Below are 21782 nucleotides of genomic sequence, written 5' to 3'. Positions count from 1 at the left end.
TAAGCTTCCACAATGTCTACATATATGATTCCATCCAAAATATAAATATTCTATCACCTGGAAATTGTCTAGAGACCTAATAGCTACGAGACCCATCGGATCAATGAATCACGAATCACGTGATTTAAAGCTCCAAATGACACTAATGACAGTGACAAATAATTTTTCGTAATGAAATTTATCCGGTTGTAATTATATTATAAACAATTATTGTAATAATAAAATGTAGCTTACAAAAACCTATTGCAAATTAAGGTAGCTAGTTGTAAAAATAAAAATAAGTTTAACTTAATTCATAAGATTGTATTGTAGATGATCGCCGTGGAAGAATACCCAACATTAACATTCCAAAATTCTAACTTTCCAAATGTTATATTCCAAAAATTGTTCGAGCAAAAGAAAGCTAGTAAGTTCTGTGATATAACCATTTTCGTAAACAACAAAATAATTAAAGCACATAGGAATGTTCTTGCTTGTAGTTCTCCATACTTTGATTCTATCTTGAAAACTCACAAAGTCCAACAAGAAAAGCTTTCTGTATCTTGCACAGATAGCACGATTTTTAACGATGTGCTTAATTTTATGTATACAGGAGAGATAACCATCAATCATGCCATCATAGAAGAACTGTTAAAATTAGCTGATCATTTTATATTAACTACAATTTTAGAGTATTGTATAGACTTTTTAGGATCCAAACTTAATGTAAATAATTGCCTTTTTACCTATTTCCTTGCGAAGCAGTATAAATTGAAGCACTTGAGTGATAATATAGAAAATTGGATAGGTAAGCACATAGATGATATTTGTAAAGGAGAGGAAATACTTGGATTGGAAAGAAAGCAGCTGCAAGAATTCTTTACAAATAAGGTTGGTACCTATTTGTATAAGTTTTTATTTATATTTCTTAGGCTGGCCTCTCACTATCAGATACATATGAACAGGTAAACCTATAGGTATAGGTACATATTATACGTATATATTGTGGCAGAAATAAATAGCCTTTTAGGCAATCTGAAGAAAATTCGATCAGTTCTACCTGACAGGTGCGTAAACTTGATGTGTGTGTGGTGGTTTCATCAGGTATTCCTGAACAGGGCTCAATTTTTAAAAATCCTTTATTGTGAACAGTTTCAATTTATAGTTTGAGAGTGCGTAATTTTAATTTATTTTACTGTTTAAAAAAAATGTTTGTAATTATTCAAAAATGTCAAAACATATTAACCTCATAGGACAGACTGGGGCCTACGTGGACCCCAGGCTTAATAAGCGATATACTACACTATTTTACTACATTGCGATTACTACACCGATTTATCATTCAAAAATAAGTTTTACGGTTTTATTATTATACAATAAAATCCAAATAAACAAATAGCAATTAACTAAATAACTACAGTTATAAAGTTAGGGAGCGTTCAAGTACTATGTAACGCAATTTTTGAAGATTTTCGACTCTCTCCCTCCTACGTAACGCACTCTAATAAGTGTTTAAATATTGCGTAACGCAATTTTTGAAGATTTTTGATCCCCCCCCCCCCCCCCAACCTCTTGCACAGCCCCTTATAAATAACTACAGTTATAAAGCTAGATCATAAACAATGGACCAGGCGACCAGGGTTTAATCAGACCCCAACTTAAAAATACAGTACACCCTTGATACTCCGATATTTTGCCATCCGACATGCTCAGTAGTCCAACGCACCTCCCGTGCTATTGTTTATAACATGATGAAAAGTTAAGTTATTATTTAATTTTAGTTAATGTACATTAAATTTATTAGCTTCCATATTTCTTGTAATAAACATGTTTTAGTTAGCCGAAATGGGTGTTTCATTTGCATATTAATCTATGTAGCATTTTACTCATAAAATTTAAGAATATTGTACGGTCCTGCTAGCAAAACAATGCCAAATATATAATCACTTTCAGTAATCCAGACACTTTTGGTACTCCGACACCCCTTTGGTCCCATACCTGTCGGATTATCAAGGCACAAGATTATGTATAAAGTTTGAACTTAAATCAGCCCCTATTAATGATTACTTCATGATTTATCAAAGAAATGAATACTTTGTAGATAGATAAATTACACATATGTACAGATATGGCTAGTAAAGTTATATATAAAGTTAAATAATAAAGCACAGACCGGGGTCTAAACATACCCCAACCTAAAAATATAAAGTTTGACCTCAAACCAGCTCCTAGACATTAATGTTTACTCCATGATTTATCAAAGAATTGAATAATTTGTGGATAGATGAGGTCAAAGGTTAAAATTACACATATATAAAGATATAGCAACAAATTATTTAATGGGGTCCAAAAGGACCCCATTTAGTCCTATGAAGTCCTTGGTGACTTTATTGTAATGTTCAAAAGTGAACCTTGCTTGTGGAAAATAAAATGTGATGAGTACAAAGTAAATGTTACATATAAAAAATTGGTTAATAAAAAAATAGAACCTGATGCAAACCAGATCTTGGTTTTGTATGTCTTTTGTATATCTTTGTGTATATCCATTTGTATATCTTTCTTCTTAATCAAGGGAGCTACAAGCGATAGTAACTCGTTGTACACTGATTCTGCCATTCTGTGTGATCTACCTGAAGGATTTCGCATACCCTGGGAAAAGATTATGGTGTTATTTGCATAATAGTAAAGCAACTAAATGTGCATAAAGTTTATTATTATATTGTAATATTTATTAGTACCTAGCAATAAACATTTCGCCTACAAAGGCGCCTTTCATTATTGTGTTCAAATCCTTCTGAAAAAAGTTAATGGTGATTAGCCAACATACCCATAGAACATGATGTCATTGTATACAATAGACTCGCGATTATCCGAAGTAACTGGGACCGTGACTACCTCGGATACGGAAAAAACTCGGTTAACACTGAGATTGGTGTAGTGATAGAGAAAGATGTAAACAACCATAACTGTGGTTATTTTAATGACTAAAAACTAACACAGTACTGTCTATAGAAGATACAAACATTTATTTTATCTACACTGCCGTGCAAAAAAATCGATCCACTAAAAATTTGGTCATTTTTGATGTTTTGAATTTCCTAAACCTGTTGTCCGATTTAAGTGATTTTTTACCACATTATAGCCTTATCCATTGACAATATCGATGTAATAATATTGTTGCTAGACAGTTAAACTGTCATTGTATACCGGGTGTACGAATCAAACTCTGTTTTTTTCTCAAAGTTCTCATCACCCTGTGGACTATTCTAGCATTTATAAAATACTGAAATTAAATCCCAACTATAGCCTCAGGTTTTCTTAACATTTTGTCTTTCAATTCATTCGCTTATGTTGAATAATAAAAAAGTTAGGTACCTACTTTAACAACTGGCCATATTCGTCATCAGTACAGGGTGTTTCTAAATAAGTGCGACGAACTTTAAGGGGTAATTTTACATGAGTAAATAATGACAATTTGCTTTACAATCATATGTCTGCACACGCTTCGTTTCCGAGATACGGGATGTTCAATTTTTTTTTACAAACTGACGATTTATTTATTGCTTTAAAACCAGTTGATATATATGCAGATCAAATTCGGTGGGTTTTAAAACGTAGTTATTGCACATTTTTTGACATACAATTAAGAATTTTATATTCACTATTGACGTGCGTACGGGTAATATTATCGGTCATAATACCCGTTTGCGCGCCACTGGTGAATATTAAATTCTTAATTGTATGTCAAAAAATGTGCAATAACTACGTCTTAAAACCCACCAAATTTGAGTTGCATATCTCAACTGGTTTTAAAGCAATAAGTAAATCATCAGTTTCTAAGAAAATTTAACATCCCGTATCTCGGAAACGAAGCGTTTGCGGACATATGATTATAAAGCAAATTTTCGTTATTTTCCCATGTTCAATAACCCCTTAAGGTTTTGCGCAAATATTTTAGAAACACCCTGTACTGATGACGAACATGGCCAGTTGGTAAAGTACCTAACTTTTTTATTATCCAACATAAGCGAATGAATCGAAAGACAAGATGTTAAGAAATTTTAATTTCAGTATTTTGTAAATGCCAGAATAGTCCACAGGGTGATGCGAACTTTCAGAAAAAAACATAGTTTGATTCGTACACCCGGTATACAATGATAGTTTGACTGTCTAGCACCAATATTATTACATCGATATTGTCAATGAATAAGGCTATAACGTGGTAAAAAATCACTTAAATCGGACAACAGCTTTAGGAAATTCGAAACATCAAAAATGACCAAATTTTTAGTGGATCGATTTTTTTGCACCGCAGTGTATATTACTTAAAAAAAGTATTTGATTTATTTTTGCGTAAGCTTCATTCCTCTTTTTGAGGCGGCCATGTTGCGTCAAGGTTGAAAGTTATAACTCACCAGTTAAGACTTTTGTCTCGGAGGGGATCGGACATCGGATAACCTAGACTCGGATAATCGCGAGTCTACTGTACCGGGTGTCCCAATAAGAATGGCTCTCGGCCATATCTCAGGAACCGTTTATAGTAGAGCTTTGAAATAAAAAATTTTATAACAAAAGTTGCCTCAGGAAAAGCCTTGAAATTATTTTCATAATTGTGGGACCACCGCTAGAGGGCGTAATTGAATATCAAAAATTAAAAAATCTAAATTTCACAAAATTTTCTTTATGAAGGGGCACTGGAAATCCAATCGTCGTATTCTTCATAAAATTCTACGTATATTTGATTTGACAAGTTTAGGTCTACCTTTGGAAATAAGAGGTGGGGGTGAGTGGGAACCTTGTTATGAAAAACTGGCTGTGAGTCCGGTTCTGCTTAATAAAATTTTGCAAACTTGGTCTTGTTGAAGACAGATCTTTTTCGTCAATGTAAAAGTTATGATTTCGAACCAACTTACTGAGTAATATGCCAGCTAGAAGGCGGTATTTAATTTTTTTCAGAAATCTAGTGTTCCTTGGAAAATATTAAATACAAACATGCATTTTTAATACCATATTACAAAATTAGACAAGATTAGCAACAGAATAGCGAAAACCGCATGTTAATACCTTTTTTTATCTCGAGATATCTTACAAAACGTGTAAATTTAAAAACATAACTGTTACTGTCACCGGTAAACGAAATTCATTAAAAGTAGTGTGCTATGGAAACAACAAAGAAACATTTTCCAGCTGTCAACGTATATTAGGTCTTTTCAACGCTTCTCATTTGTTTCGAGCCTCGTTCATATCTCGTATATTAATATTATACACGAATTATACGGCATATGACAGAGGCTCGAAACAAATGAGAAGCGTTGAAAAGCCCTATTACAAAGAAATAAAAACAACTATTTAGTGATGACATAAACGTTCAAATTTTTGCCCATCATTTTCGTTGCAAACATTTACTCTTTCAAGAGTAGATTGAACAGCAGTCTCAATTTCTGCTCTCGATATGCTTTGAATGGCGTTTAGTATTCTCTGGATAATGTATTCTAGAGTAGTGTATGATGGGCAACAATTTGAATATTTAGGTCGTCACTAAGTAGTTCTTTTTGTTCTGTGTTATATTTAATTTTAATAGTATTGTTTCTCTTTATATTGTTGTTTTAATTAATTATATTTTTATACGTTGACATCTGGAAAATGTTATTTTGTTTTTTTTCCACAGCACACTACTTTTCATTAACTTAGTTTACCGGTGATAGTTACAGTTATGTATAAAATTTACACGTTTCTCGAGATATCTTGAGATAGAAAAAAGGTATCGACATGCGGTTTTCGCTATTCTATTTCTAATTTAATCTAATTTTATAAAGTATGATTAAAAATACATACTTGTATTTAATATTTTCCAAAGAAAACTAGATTTCTGAAAAAAATTAAATAACGCCTCCCAGCTGGCTTATTACTTATTAGGATGGTTCAAAATTATCACGCTTACATTGAAGAAAAAGATCTGTGTTCAACAAGACCCAGTTTTCAAAATTTGATTTAGCAGAACCGGACTTACAGCCATTTTTTCATAACAAGGTTCCCACTCACCCCCACCTCTTATTCGTAAAGGTAGAGTTAAACTTGTTAAATCAAATATGCGCAGAATTTGATGAAGAATACAATAATCAGATTTCCAGTGCCCCTTCATTAGGAACATTTTGTAAAATTTAGATTTTTTATTTTTGATATTCAATTACGCCCTCTAGCGGTGGACCCACAATTATGAAAATAATTTCCAGGCTTTTCCTGAGGCAACTTTTGTTATAAAATTTTTTATTTCAAAGCTCTACTATAAACGGTTCCTGAGATATGGCCGAGAGCCATTCTTATTGGGACACCCGGTACATCTACAAAAACAATTTTTTACAAAGTGAATAAAACACATAAGTAAGAAGAATTAATATTTTAATTTTACAAGTTAATATTTTGTCATATCAATTTAGTATTTTAGTTGAGAATAAGCCACAACATTGGCTTATTCCCAACTTAAAATAGCAAATTGGTTTGACAAATTAAATTATTATTATTAAGTACCTATCAGTTTGTAAAATAAAAATAATAATTCGTATAATTTACGCATTTTATTCACTTTGTTAACACTTTTTTATCGGCATCGTAGTATAATACAGCTTATACACCCCATCCCTCGGTAGACTGCAAGCCATAGTAGAAACGCAACGGTAGACTGTATACTATAGTAGCACCGAAAATTGTTATTATAGTCAATTGGTTCACATCTTAATTCATTAAGGAGATTTATATGGGTAAATTTATTTCTTTTCTGTAACCATTCTTTACACTATTGTTCGCGTTTCTTCTGTCTGTTTTTACGTTTCGTAAAAATTACAAAAAATAAGGAGACAAAGAGCAGATCATCTTTTGAAGAATTCATTGGTGAACTTGAATCATCCATGTATGTACTTGAAATATTCATATTTAATTATATAGACATCCATCAGGTATACCTGACAGGTATAGCTGAATAGTGTATGTGCTCCTCATACCTTACAGGTGTACCTGTCAACCAACTGTACTTCATAGCGAGTGGCCGGCCTTACACAGTTACTTAGTGGTTTAGTAGTTACATGTATCAAAGGTATAAATTATTTGTTTACTACTATTGCTATTCGCGGTCTGCAAGTACTTGGAGGGGATACGAGAATACAAGACCTGGGAACTTGAATTTCAGAAAGTAATGATCAAATAACAGAAATAAGGACCAGGATAGAAATAGCAAGAAATGTGTTTGTAAATATGAAAACAATTCTCTGCAATAATAACCTTAGATTAGAACTGAGAGTAAGGGTAAAAACATGCCGAAGATTCATGGATGAGCGCGGTGTGTAGGTTGCAATCGCGGTCGCTACATCGATATCAAAACAAAACTTCATTTTCTTATGAAATCGCACATACCAAGGATGTGTCTCCCGTTCACCCTCGCGACCTTGCATCGCGGTTTACAGCGATGTCGATGCCAAAAGAGAATACGAAAAGTATCTTCGGTATGTTCTGCCCGTCATCGATGTAAACCTCGACCGCGATCGCGACCTACACCGCGCTCATCCATGTATCTTCGGCATGTTTTTACCCTAAGAGCTCTGAGATGTTACATGTTTTGAATACTACAATATGGACTTAAAAACTGGACACTGAAGCAAGAACACATAAATAAACTAGTCATTTGAAATGTGGTGTTACAGAAGGATGCTTAGAATATCATGGACACAGAAGAAAACGAAAACTGACGTATTGTGAGAAATGAGCAAAGAATATGAAATAATAAGAAACAGTAAAACTAATAATAATAATAATAGTCTCCCGTTTTATAACACTAACGCGGCTTTGGGAATATAGCAGGGTAGTCTGCTATATCTAGGGCCTACGGTATACAAGGAAGGTAACAGGGCCAGTGCTACTCTTCAACCGCTTATTATTACCCCTGGTTCTACCCTATAACGATCGGATGGACAAGAGGTCATGGGAGCTGAACCAGAAGGATATATTATCCTTAGATGGAATAAAGAATAACCGAAGATTGAAAGGTCCAATCGCCTACATTGACGAAACAAAGGCCACGTTGCTCAGTCGGAAGAGATGTGGACGTGGGTTGGGCTTCTGTTGCAATGAAAGATGTTAAATGAATTAAGAACGATATGCGAATAGAGCTAATGAAACGACGATAGGCAAAAGATAAATAGATAACATTAACAACGGATGGTTTGACTCATGGACTCTAAGAAAACGGAAATACTGAATACACAAACGAAATTGGGCGCCTGGGATTTTACCTCTAGATCCTCAAAGGAATAATTAACGAAACATAACACAACAACAGAAAAATTAGCAACACTGCTACGACAAAACACCAATGTTCTAATCTTGAGCTGCAAATAATAATTAAATAAAATGCGACATCGTACGTTTCAATGTAACATTTATTAAAATACTCAATAAGGTATTCTCAATAAGGTAATACTCAATATTTACATAATCTACATAGAAAGAAATAACTATAAAATTGTTGACCAAAAAAAGAAAACTTCAAATACATTGACTTAATATTATTTGGTCAACACAACACAGACCGATAATAAACAACGTAGAATAGATGACTATAATTTCTAATGACTCTACTTACTATACTGAAAAACTGAATAACTACTCAAAAAAAAAATTAAAAATAGATAATTGACGCTCATATTTCGTCATCTATTCGACAATAAAAAGAGCTTTTTTCGTTTCTATAATACTAAATATTATAGTAATTACACAAAAAAATTACATAATTAAAATGTCTAGTTTAAATGATCGCCCATTTTAAAATAAAAATTACTCAATAATGACATCAAATTAACTATATTAAAAGGATGACCTTTTTAGGATGTAAATGCACTTTTTCAGTAAAATAAACACAAAACAGGTGTCTTATCTAGACCGCACGCGACAAAAAATGGCATATTGCTTCTTCGCAGTAAGCAGATAATAATTAGTAACTTACTAGGCAAAATGAGACATTTGGCAAGCTCCATCTGGCCTGCGAAAAGGGAAGAACACGGTACATAGCGGACTAGCCCCTCTAATATGGGCAGTACTGTTGAATTGGCCCCAAAGGATAAGGCCGGGCGGTAGAAATGGCTCTCAAAGAAGACTAGGTGGTACGGTAGAATCGACCGTGCCTTAAAACTCTTGAATAGAAAGAAAAAAGTATTTCTTTAATAACGTCGGAACAATAGAATGAAAGGTTATTTAGACTTACTATAATTCACTTATGAGTTCACTAAATACTGATCACAATAAATCAACGTCAGAATGCATCTTGCACGGCTAACAAACTAAAACAGGGCTTGTTTGAGACGTATGCCCCAATTTATACACGTTGTGTGGGAACGACGCTTAGTAATTCAAATCTGTGGGAAAATAAAGATATATTCCCACAAAACCCTTGACACTTGAGGCTTCTTCAGAGATAAGGTTTAAAAAAACACAGTGTCTTAAAGTGTATTATAGGTGCGAAGGAAATTTATTATGGTTTTGGGAACCCAATTTGATGTGAATTCACATCATTTCCAACTCGCATTTTATTCTACTTGCAGAAAAATGTAAACGTTACAACCCAAGGTACTCATTTTATTTACGCTGAGTCGACCTGGGGCCTATAGACATTTAAAAATGTCTAGCTGTTCTCGCCGGCGCTTGGGATTTGAACCCCAGCCTACCTGCATAACAGTCGAACATCCTACCGCCTGAGCTACTCCGGCCCCACAATGTCCCACAAAAAAAATAATAAAGTTGCAATATCTGGGACATGTAATGAGGGGACACTGATATGAAATGCTAAGATTGATAATACAAGTAAAGATAATAGGAGGAAGGCATATAGGAAGAAGGGGAGTGTCATGGTTGAAAATTTTAAGGAACTGGTTTAAATGCAGTTCAATACAACTCTTCAGATCAGATAGAGTAAAGATAGTAATGATGATATCCAACCTCCGATTGGGAGATAACACTTAAAGAAGAAGAAGTAACACTGTTGACTTCAAATATTGATGGTAAAATTTGGCTAAATTTATGTTTTTAAACTTTCATATATTAATAATTGTGAAGTATAATATTAGTGATATATTTTTTAGAACTTCATTTTAACGACTAGCAATGCCCTTAACCTTTTATCTCAGTGGGTACAGAAAGATTTGGAGAAAAGGGAGAAGGAATTTGATAGTGTTGTTAAATGCTTTCCGACCAACGATTTAGAGCCTATAGAAGTATTCAAACATTTAGAAACCAGTCAACTGTACAACAAAAGCGAACTGTGCTTTTACAAAATTTTGGATTATTTGATTATGAATAATTGGATGTTGTCTAATTTTAAGACAAGATATGATGTTTTACATGTCAAATATGGACAGGTAAGAGAAGAGATTGTTATGTTTTTTGTTTTTCAGTCAGAATTTCAATACATTTTTTTTACTATATTCTGTTAATATACGCTGTGAGCTCGTACGTAGAAGGGATATTTACAAATTCGCGAGCGCCAGTAGTGACAAGTCTCTAAACGATTACTGGAAATTTGACATAAATGTCAAAGTGATTAATTTAAAATTAAAATTAAAAACATTAATTATAAAAAGTATTAGTTTGTCAAAGCTGTGTTATATATTTTTACCTTAAATATACAATACGTTTTAAATACTGAATTTAAGTTTTTTTAATGTTCCGTAATATCTAATTATAAATTAATATATTAATCTTACCGCCATCTATACGATAATTGTGAAAGTATCCGAAGTAAGAAATTCATATTTTATCAATAGAACGTCAATATGATTAGCAAAATCTTAAAAAAATCGATTATAATTTAATTACTTTTTTGCGTTGTAAATTTTAAGCGATAACAATTAAATAATAAATTTAAAAATTACCAGTGAAAGTTGATTAGTAACCCGCCAGGAGCGACACCAGCGAAGCTCACAGCGTATAAGTTTTTATTTAATATGTGAGTATTATGTGTGATTCTGCCTCACTATCTGTTTTAAACTAAATTTATACAGTGAGGACGTTTGAGTTGGAATACATTCATTTTCCCGAGAATGGGCGACTCTGGAGATAAATCCCGAAACAGGTCGATTTTTATTTATAAATTATAATTTTTTGGCATATATATCATACTAGTGACGTCATGCATCTGGACATGATGACGTAATCGATGGTTTTTTAAATGAGAATAGGGGTCGTGTGATAGACGATAGGTCGCTCATTCGTAAGGTTATTCAATGCTCTATTCACTAAAATAAACATTAACATAATTATTTGTACAGAGTGTCCAAAAAATTTTTTTTAATTAAAATTGAGACAAAAACAAGAATGTTTATATAATTTATTTAATTCGAAATACATTTTACTGTTGTTCGAAAACAGGAAAAAATGTTTATTTGATAAATAAATATTGTATTTCGCTTAAACTCAATATGAAAGCTGACACCCACCTGCCTCTTAGCAGTTTGAACATTTAATTTAACGAAAAGCAATGTTTATTTTTCAAATTAACATTGTTTCTGTTTTCTGACAGCAATAAAATGTATTTTGAATGAAATAAATTACATACATACATTATTCTTTTTGTCTTAATTAATTTAATCCAAAAAAAAAATTTGGGCACCATGTATAAATAATTATGTTAATGTTTCTATTATGAATAGAGAATTGAATAACCTTTTGAATGAGCTATCAGACGACCCCTATTCTCATTTAAAAAAATCATCGATTACGTCATCATGCCCAGATGGTTGACGTTACTAGTATGATATGTATGCCAAAAAATTATAATTTAAAAATAAAAATCGACCTGTTTCGGGATTTATCTCCAGAGTCGCCCATTCTTGAGAAAATGAATTTATTCCAACTTAAATCCTCACTGTATGTAAAAACTTATAAAATTGCAATCAGAAATTGTTTTAATAATCAAAATTTTTAATATTCAATTTTTTACACAATTACAAATTAATAATGGTCTGCTCATGTACCATCAGAGGGATATTCCTGTGTCAATTATTACAGCACATAAGCTTAAATGCTGCACTATTGCTATTTTGCTATTGTAAGTTTTGTACACTAACATTATACACTAATATTATGGCTCTATGTAATTTGAATGTAACACTTCATTTATATCTCAACAGTTTGTATTCTATTGTTTTCACTAATTTTGAAAAAATGTGAAAACTTTGAATTAACCACGTCCGTCTGTCTGTCCGTAAACACAACTCCTCCGTCATTATACCAGGTAGAATGACAAATGAGGTGTCAAATGAAAGCTTATAATCCAAGAATGGTCCTAAAGGTAAGGAGTTTGACCTAGGCTGTCTGTCCGTCCGACCGCGAATATAACTCCTCTATACCAGGTAGAATGACAAATGAGGTGTGAAATGAAAGCCTATAATCCAAGGATGGTACTAAAGTTGAGAAATTTGACCTAGGCTGTCTATCCGCCTGTTCGTCCGGCCGCGAATATAACTGCTCCGTCAATATACCAGATAAAATGAAAAATGAGGTGTCAAATGAAAGCTTATAATCCAAGGATAATACTAAAGGTGAGAAATTTGAACTAGGCTGTCTGTCCGTCCGACCGCGAATATAACTCCTCCGTCATTATACCAGGTAGAATGACAAATGAAGTGTCAAATGAAAGCTTATAATCCAAGGATGGTACTAAAGGTGAGAAATTTGACCTAGGCTGTCTGTCCGGCCGACCGCTAATGTGACTCCTCCGTCACTATACCAGGTAGAATGACAAATGAGGTGTCAAATAAAAGCTTATAATCCAAGGATGGTACTAAAGGTAAGAAATTTGACCCAGGACTTCCGCTTTTAGAAATGCGACCAGAAGTATTGTTTTAAAGTCACCGGAATAGTACAAGTGATATATTATTCGACGCGCCTTCGCCAGACGAGAACAAATATATACTTCAGGTTTCATGACTGTCTGTCCGTCCGTCCGCGAATACAACTTCTCCGTTATTAATACAGATAGAATGGCAAATGAGGTGTCGAATGAAAGCTTATAACCCAAGGATGGTATTAAAGATGAGAAATTTGACATCGGACTTCCGGTTTTAGAGTTGCAACAGTAAGTACTATTTTAAAGTCACCGAAATAGTATAAGCGATATATCATTCGACGTGCCTGAGCAAGATGGGAACAAGAATGTACAATTTTGGTATTTTAATCATTTCCGGTTAAAAAGTTCTAACCAGAAGTGCCATATTATAGTCGCAGAAATAGTACATGTAACATATCAACCGAAGCGTTTTGAAAAGTCGAGTTTGAATCTGTAGTTCCGGTTTTAAAGTCATTTCAAAAAAGAAAAAAAAAAGTCATTTCTGTACAATGATGACCCAAAGTTTAGTAAAAATGACTCAAAATTAGTAAAATCGTATATCAATCGACGCAAAGTTACACGAAGAGTTCAAATATCTACTTCCAGTTGTACTTTCGATTACTTTGGGTGAAAACCTAGGAATTACGAAGTCCAATTACTTGTTTTTGTATAATATATATTTATTGTATTTAAAGAATGACAATATGTTTTACAAGTTTTATTACATTCCTGACAAATGATCCTCCTACATGCATGTTTTTAAGAAGGTAACCAAAATGACTTGAGTGTTTTAGATTATCTTATTTTCATTAAACTTAAGCAACTTTAAATGTAATTTCATTCCCATCAATTATTTTCTTTTTAATTTCATATAGGTATACCTTCCCAGACTTGGGTCTGTCAGATCAAACATGGTCCAAAGACTGAGGGTGTCCACTTAATTAGATGAGTAATAATTTTTGATGTCGTTCTGAAGCCATTTTCTTGTGGCATTTTTGTAATTAACTATTAAACGGCATCCGATTTAGACGTCGAAACGTTAATAAAATCATTGTTTTAGTAAAATTGTGGCTTATTTTCCATTAAAAATAGTTACATTAATAATTTTTGGAAAACTTTTTTTTTGTAGTTCTATGAAAATAATTTATTCTTTATAAAAAGTTCTAAATGATCCAAAACCTAGAATACAATAATCAGATATTAAAGTAAAAGATAGTTTTTGCATCAGATATTAATTATTGTTTTCAGTTATACATATACGCGACTTTTGTCACAAATATGAACTTTATGATAAAACAATATCAGTAACCATCTGCATTTTTAGGTGTCCCAAGAAAAAATACACGAGGCTGATATGAAACAAAAGAAAATTACAGTGACTGAAAAACTAGGTGAGTCACACCATGTTAAAAATTCTGTGCTAGTAAAAGCAAAGTTGAAAAATCAAAAACAGAATATCTTAAAGAAGCTTATGTTATTTGGATTGCAACCTAGTGTGAGAATGGCAGCCCTAAAGATGTTAATATGTAAGAAAACATCACTGTTAGATATTGAAGAAAAGGAAGAAACTGAAGGTATTTGAATAGAGTATTAATATTATATTAATAAATATGATAACAATACAAATTATTATATTAATTTGTTAAAGGTATGTAATGATAAACGAACTGGCTAGGTCAACATTGCTATGTCAACAATTCTACTGACCTGAATGAAACTGCATGTCTTCTTCAACTGATTAGACTCTGTGAATGTCGATTTTTTTTTTCATACTTATATTTTTATATAACTATTTATCAAGAGAACTGTGTCTTTTGCAATGCTATATCGCAAATATGCATATTATATTGATGAATTGACCCCTTGCAAGTGGACCACTTTTAACACATTTACCAAAACTCAAGTTAATTGCCAATAATATTTTTTAGAAAACAGTAAATAATTACTTGACCTTGAGAACGCAATAGCGCAATACCAGTACCAGAATTGTAAGTCTTTAGAATAGAATAAAAAAATATAGAAAATATGTAAATCCATTTCACCAAATATTTCTAGCTGAAATTTTCTAACAAACAGCTACAGTTTTATCTTGTGCGTTAATAGTTCAGTGATAAATAATTTTTTTAAGACGAACGAAAGTTTTACTTTTAATAGTAACAATATCAAGAATAAAACTTTATTAGAACTAGTTCTAATAAAGTTTCATTTTTGATATTGTTACTATTAAACTATTAACTAGTTCTAATAAAGTTTCATTTTTGATATTGTTAATATTAAAAGTAAAACTTTCATTCGTCTTCGAACGGGTGCCGCCACGGCATCCATGCTATCATGAAATTTCGTTTGTGAACCGAGGCCGGCGGCCCGAATTTTAGTAGCTCAGAGAGAATCAAATATGCACTATCTGAAGAAACCCTAGAAGGGTTGAAACCAGTTTAGAGTGCTTTTGGCGCTCTCTGAACTAACTAAAATAAGACGGCTCTTGTATCGGTTCACAACGAATGATGCTTTATTAATTTTTTTTGTTATAGTGATGGTTGATACAGATGAAAAAGTGGGTATCAAGTGCCCCATCTGTTTTACAACAATCAATGACAGTTTGTTACTGGAACAACACTTAGCACTAAGTCATGCTAAGAATGTCACCTATAAATGTGGTTTGTGTTCGTTTGTTTGCCAGTATCATGGGGATTACTTAAATCACATGAAAACACATTTTAGTGGACCACCCTTCAAGTGTGATTTTTGTAAGTTTTTTGCTAATTTTTGCTTATTTTAACTATTATAATACTCTGGGCTAATTAGCAAAATACAAGGAAAAGTTATTTACCAGCAATTTTATTGCTGGAATCGAATCTTATTATTGTATGTATTAATAATATAGATATGCAAAGTCCGCAGATAGTGTGCTACTTTTTTTATAAACAAAATGGCGCCCGAAAATCGTGTTTTTTTCAATTTTTGCTCTATAACTCCAAAGATTTTCACTTTACACCAAAAACACTCAAATAAAAATTGACCGCAATTAAATTTTGCACAGAGACGTGTTTTTTCCGATTTACTTCGATGAAAACTTTCCCCGGAAAAAGCGGGTGTTTCCAACAAAATCTTTAATTTTCAACTAAACTTTTAGATAAGTAATTGTTAATCAATAATTAAATAGCTTGGTAATGTAAAAGCCCCTTTCGTATAGATTATAATTCCAGAAGTCGATGGAAATTGAACGAGCAGTTTAGCAACAATTGAATTGTTAATTAAAAATTTACGGTCGCTATAATAACGACAATAATTATAATGCATAAGAATAACTACGATTTTTTCATAAAAAGGCACTATACCTATCTAATGTACTTTACAGAATTGAAATGAGACTATTTAAGCGGCCTCAGGAATATTTTAAAATTATTAACAATTTTTTGGCTTATAAACAAATAGAATATCTCGGGAAGTATTAAACTAAATTAAATCGTGAAAACGGTATTCGAAAGACAGCGGCAGGACGCTTCTTTTAAAAGAAAAAACGTTTAATTATGATGAGTGGTTCCTGAGATACAACCAGTCAAAGTTGACCGGAATTTTCGGCAAAGATATAAACACTAGGATCATAATTTTTAAACCATTACCTTTTTATTTTTGTCCTCTTTCTCCACACCAATTTTCATATCTTTAAAATACTCATAATATATATTATTATAATAAAAACTATCGATAATACGTGTGAAAATTGCCAAAAATAGCAAAATTCCAATCAAAAATTAGGTTGGAGAAAATGTAACCCTCAAAGTTCAAAATCGATATACGTTAAAAAATGCATTTTCTCGGCTTCCCATGGAGCAATTTCCTTCATTCTTTTTTTGTTCCCTAATAACTCGTGTAGGGCCATCGAACTAATGCATTATTAAATGTCAAACTTGCTTTTGTTTTGTTATAATAGATTAATTTATTTATAAGAACAGAAAACTACATATTTTTTCCACTTGTAGGCTTTTTTTAGATAAACTTACTACAAGTGTACCTTTTAAAGTTAAAAACATAAATATTCTCATTTGAAAGCTGTATAATTATTTAAACAATTTTTATTTAAACAAATTAAAATTTTGTGTTATAATAAATAAATTAATTTATTATAACAAAACAAAAGCAAGTTTGACATTTAATAATGCGTTAGTTCGATGGCTCTACTCGAATTACTTGGTAACAAAAAAAGAATGAAGGAAATTGCTCCATGAGAAGCCGAGAAAATGCATTTTTTTAACGTATACCGATTTTGAACTTTAAGGGTTACATTTTCTCCAACCTAATTTTTGATTGGAATTTTGCTATTTTTGGCAATTTTCACACGTATTATCGATAGTTTTTATTATAATAATATATGTTATGAGTATTTTAAGGATATGAAAATTGGTGTGGAGAAAGAGGACTAAAATAATAAGGTGATGGTTTGAAAATTATGATCCTATTGTTTATATCTTTGCCGTAAATTCCGGTCAACTTTGACCGGTTGTATCTCAGGAACTACTCATCATAATTAAACGTTTTTCCTTTTAAGAGAAGCGTCCTGCCGCTGTTTTTCGAATACCGTTTTTATAATTTAATTTAGTTTAATATTTACACCTATTATATTCCCCCTTGATCCTGTGATTTGACTCCCACATTTAAAAAACTCGATTTTTAAAACTTCTGTAATAGATTTGGAAGGTCAACTATTTAGATGGGAAATAAGCCACAATTAAATTGAAAAAATAATTTTATTAACGTTTATTATTATAAGATTATCTTTTATCGTTTATAAATAAGGAATTGTCAAGATTGGATCTAATGGAACAGAACAATATAGAACGGGATCCTACAACATTCACAAGAAATAATACGAGTAAAATATAAATACCATATATAAAGGGACTATCCGAGAAGCTTAAAACAATAGGAAATAAATTCAACATTTCAACAACATTCAAAACAACAAACACATTTAGATCTATTCTAACTAAAACTAAACCTAACAATGAACAAGAAAGAACAAAGAATTCCATTTATAAAATACCTTGTGAATGCGAACAATTTTATTTAGGTGAAACATCAAGACCATTAAACGTTAGAATAAGTGAAGTCTTGTATTAAAAATAGAGAATTTGATAGATCTCAAATATGTCAACACGCATGGGATAATGAACATAGAGTTCAGTGGAAAGATTCAAGTATAGTCCTGAACAAATCAGATAGTAAAAAGAGAAAAATCAAAGAAGCGGCTCTAATTATGCTAAATGAAACCAATTGTGTCGCAAATTCCTCGGTAGAATGCAGTAGGATGTGGTTAACCATACTGAAAGAGGAAGTCAGTAGAAAGAAAATAATACGATTAGTAAGTCAATAACATATCGAGTTAGTACATACTTTATATTTTAGTATTATTTATTGTATATCTATGTATTATTAGTATTATTTATAATTTAAACATATTAAAGTCAGAATTTGTATTAGTTTTTGAAAGTAAATTAAATGTAAGACTAAATACTTACGATGTCGGGATAGTATCACGAGGTTTTTTCCTGATTTTCCCTCGTGATTTACTATGGAATCTATAACGCGAGAATTTTACTGCCATCGTTGCATTTGGTTGTCTTTTTAAAGACAGATCACATGCTATGATTTTTTGGTGACGGATATTCTTGAGTTGGGATTGATTTCATGTAATCGAATGAACTATCTTTTAGTAAAGTCGTCCCAGGAACGCAACTCATAAATATTGGCGATATAATTTTAAAGTCTTCTACTTTAAAATGTATAATATACGTCTGAATTGCCAATATAAATGAGTCAGATTAAATAAATTATTAGAAGAATTTTTTTACTTAGCAACAACATTTTTGTTAAATTTAGTAGTATTTAGTATTTCCCATCTAAATAGTTAATCATAAAAATGCCACAAGGAAATAGCTTCAGTATAAGATTTGGAAGGTCTTTAACAAAGAATAGAGAATCATATTGAAGAATTAAATAATATCCGTGGGTCCTAAACAATGTTATAGACTCAATGAGAAGAAGAGTTACGTTATGTAAAGTTGGGGGTGGACATATACAGCATATTCTTCTTCTTCTTTTAGCCCATTTCTATCCAACTTTTGACATAGGCCTTCCCCAAATCTTTCCATTTCCGTCTGTCCTTGGCTGCGTTTTTCCAGTGAGTTCCTGCAGCCTTTACTATATCGTCCTTCCATCGCATCTGAGGTCTTACTCTTCCTCTTCTTCCTGTCCACGGTCTCCAGTTTTGTATTTCAGCATTCCATCTTTTATCTTCCTGTCTCGCATTGTGGCCCGCAAATATCCATTTTAACCCTGTTATATGTTCAGTTACATCTTAGATTTTATTTATTATTGTTACATACAAACAAGCATAGATTTGGGAAATTTACCGATAGAAAGGGTTGATAAATACAAATTCCTAGGAACCTGGATTTCATACAATAATGATTAAATTAAGTCAACATTAAGAAAACTGAAACCATGTGTATTGGAGGAACAAAGCAGTCCATTACATTAGACGATGGGGTAGAAATTAACCACTGTGATGAATCCAAGTACCTGGGCATGAAGATTTTTTGTTCGGATAGCTTTGATTAAAATAATTGTGGATCGCTCGTTATTAGTAATCAAATTATAACGTTAATCATATAGTCTAAGAGCTGGGAGCGGATTTTGTGCGTGATAAGTAATATGGAAAAACTATACGGGGATATGTTGAACTAGTTGTGTACATTACTTTCCCCAACGGCCGGAAAACAGAGTTGGGGCCGAGGGTAGATATAAGGGGTCAAAGTCGCGGTTTTTATTATTTTTTTTGTGACGCTCTTGATAGAGATAGTGCACCAAAATTTGGCAATAAGTAGATCATGACATAACTAACTAAAATCTAAATGGGCGGAACGCTGCTTGGGTATAAAGGGGTGGTGGGTAGGGTTGAATATACAAATATAGGGGTTTTTTGTGACCTTCGTTAACGAGATAGTGTACCGAAATTTGGGAATAAGTAGATCATGAAAAAACTAAATAAAATGTCCAGGGGCGGACAAGGGTGAATACGCAAAATTTTTGGGTTATGCTCGTCATCGAGAATATGTCCGTAACTTGCACAATTGATTCATTGTAGAATCAAAATCCAAAAGGGTGGACATCTAGGTGGGGTCAGCTAGCTTTGTTAAAAACGGTGACACAATATTTTCATAAAAAATGTAAAGAATTAAAATTTCTTATCTTTCTCAAAAAATTTTTATAACATTGATTTATGCAAATAATTATAATTATTGTTCTGGAAATTTTTGTTATTAATTAATAGAAACAATGATGAAATTAGAAAAAAAATCATGTATTTTATGTACAATCATGTACAAGTATTAAGAAGCTACATCAGTGTGTCATTAATATTAATTCGAGCGAAAGTTTTGCTGCACCGTTTTTCGAAAGTTTTGCTGCACCGTTTTTCGAAAGTTTTGCGAACCTTTGACAACAGTGCGTCGGAAGTAGGTGACACTATCAAAGACGAAAGCACAATATTGTAATAATAGGCATTGTGATAACGGTGACTTTTTCTCTATGTTGCCAAATCTTGTCAGTTAATTTCGATTTCTTGTTATAGATAAACGATTTTAGTAGTTCCAATGTGACAGAAATCTAGGCATTGGATAAAAATTTTATTCGAAAAAAGTGTAATTTTTTGTTCTTCTTTTATTTAATTATACAGTAGAACCCCGCAAATCCGAACTAATTGGGGGGACAGCCTGTTCGGATTCCGAAAAGTTCGGATTATCCGAAAGTTAGCCTTAACTAGTAGTTCAAAGCTTTCATTGTGATTTTGAGTAGCCAAACGTTCTCGCAAGTGTATGGACAATACTTTTGGACTCAAGTTGACTACGAGAGAACCAAAGTAAGTTTGTGTTTAACCTTTATAAACACTTTATAAACCTATATATTAAAGTATAATATTTATTTTTAAGAAATTTTAAATGTCAAAGTCCTAGTAATCCTACATTGTCCAATTTTCTGGCTTTACTCTCTATAATAAACATGTTTTTATGTTTTTGTCTTGAATTTTTAAACTTTTTTCACTTTCCGTTGGTTCGGATTTGCCGAAAGTTCGGATTCGCGGGGTTCGTATTTACGGGGTTCTACTGTACTTAGAAGCGTAATTATGAGCGTTACAAAAAAAAAATAATAAAAACCGCGAATTTGACCCCTTATAACTACCGTCGTCCCCCACTCTGGTTTCCGGCTCTGGGGATTCTACTTAGTTATGTAATGGTCTACTTATTCCCAAATTTTGGTGCACTATCTCGATCAGGAACGTTACAAAAAATCCTTTATAATTTTTATATTCACACCTGTCTCCACCCCTTTGTCGGCCACGCAGCGTTCCGCCCCTGGAGATTTTAATTAGCTACGTCATGGCCTACCTATTCCCAAATTTTGGTGCACTATCTCGATCATGCGCGTCAGAAAAAAATAATAAAAACCGCGATTTTGAACCCTTATAACTACCCTCGTCCCCCACTCTGGTTTCCGGCTTTGGGAATTTTACTTAGTTAGGTCATGGCCTGCTTATTCCCAAATTTTGGTGCACTATCTCTATCAGGAAAGTCACAAAAAACCCCTTTTAATTTTTATATTCACCCCTGTCCCCACCCCTTTGTCGGCCACGCAGCGTTTCGCCGCTGGAGATTTTAATTGGTTACGTCATGACCTACTTATTTCCAAATTTTGGTGCACTATCTCTATCAACAGCGTCACAAAAAAAAATGATAAAAACCGCGACTTTGACCCCTTATATCTACCCTCGGCCCCAACTTTGGTTTCCGGCCGTTGGGGAAAGTAATGTACACAACTAGTTGAACATATACCCATATAGTTTTTCCATATTACTTATCACGCACAAAATCTGCTT

The 21782-nt window shown here is 32.6% G+C and overlaps 1 protein-coding gene across 3 annotated transcripts in view; it reads left to right on the top strand.

Annotated features, from left to right (window-relative positions):
• Window positions 1-126: 126 nt before the first annotated feature.
• The window catches only part of LOC114330030 (zinc finger protein 677-like), a 43424-nt gene continuing 21768 nt past the window's right edge, over window positions 127-21782 (top strand). For all 3 annotated transcript variants that reach the window (XM_028279330.2, XM_028279329.2, XM_028279328.2), the window contains exons 1-5: window positions 127-255; window positions 313-870; window positions 10104-10379; window positions 14172-14421; window positions 15379-15594. In XM_028279330.2, coding sequence (XP_028135131.1) covers window positions 313-870; window positions 10104-10379; window positions 14172-14421; window positions 15379-15594 — 1300 coding nt within the window. In that variant the 5' untranslated portion in view covers window positions 127-255. The remainder of the gene's footprint in view (window positions 256-312; window positions 871-10103; window positions 10380-14171; window positions 14422-15378; window positions 15595-21782) is intronic.

Source organism: Diabrotica virgifera, chromosome 1 (genome assembly GCF_917563875.1).
Source record: "Diabrotica virgifera virgifera chromosome 1, PGI_DIABVI_V3a".
Taxonomy (NCBI): Eukaryota; Metazoa; Arthropoda; class Insecta; order Coleoptera; family Chrysomelidae; genus Diabrotica; species Diabrotica virgifera.
This window is presented reverse-complemented; position numbering and strand designations above follow the sequence as displayed.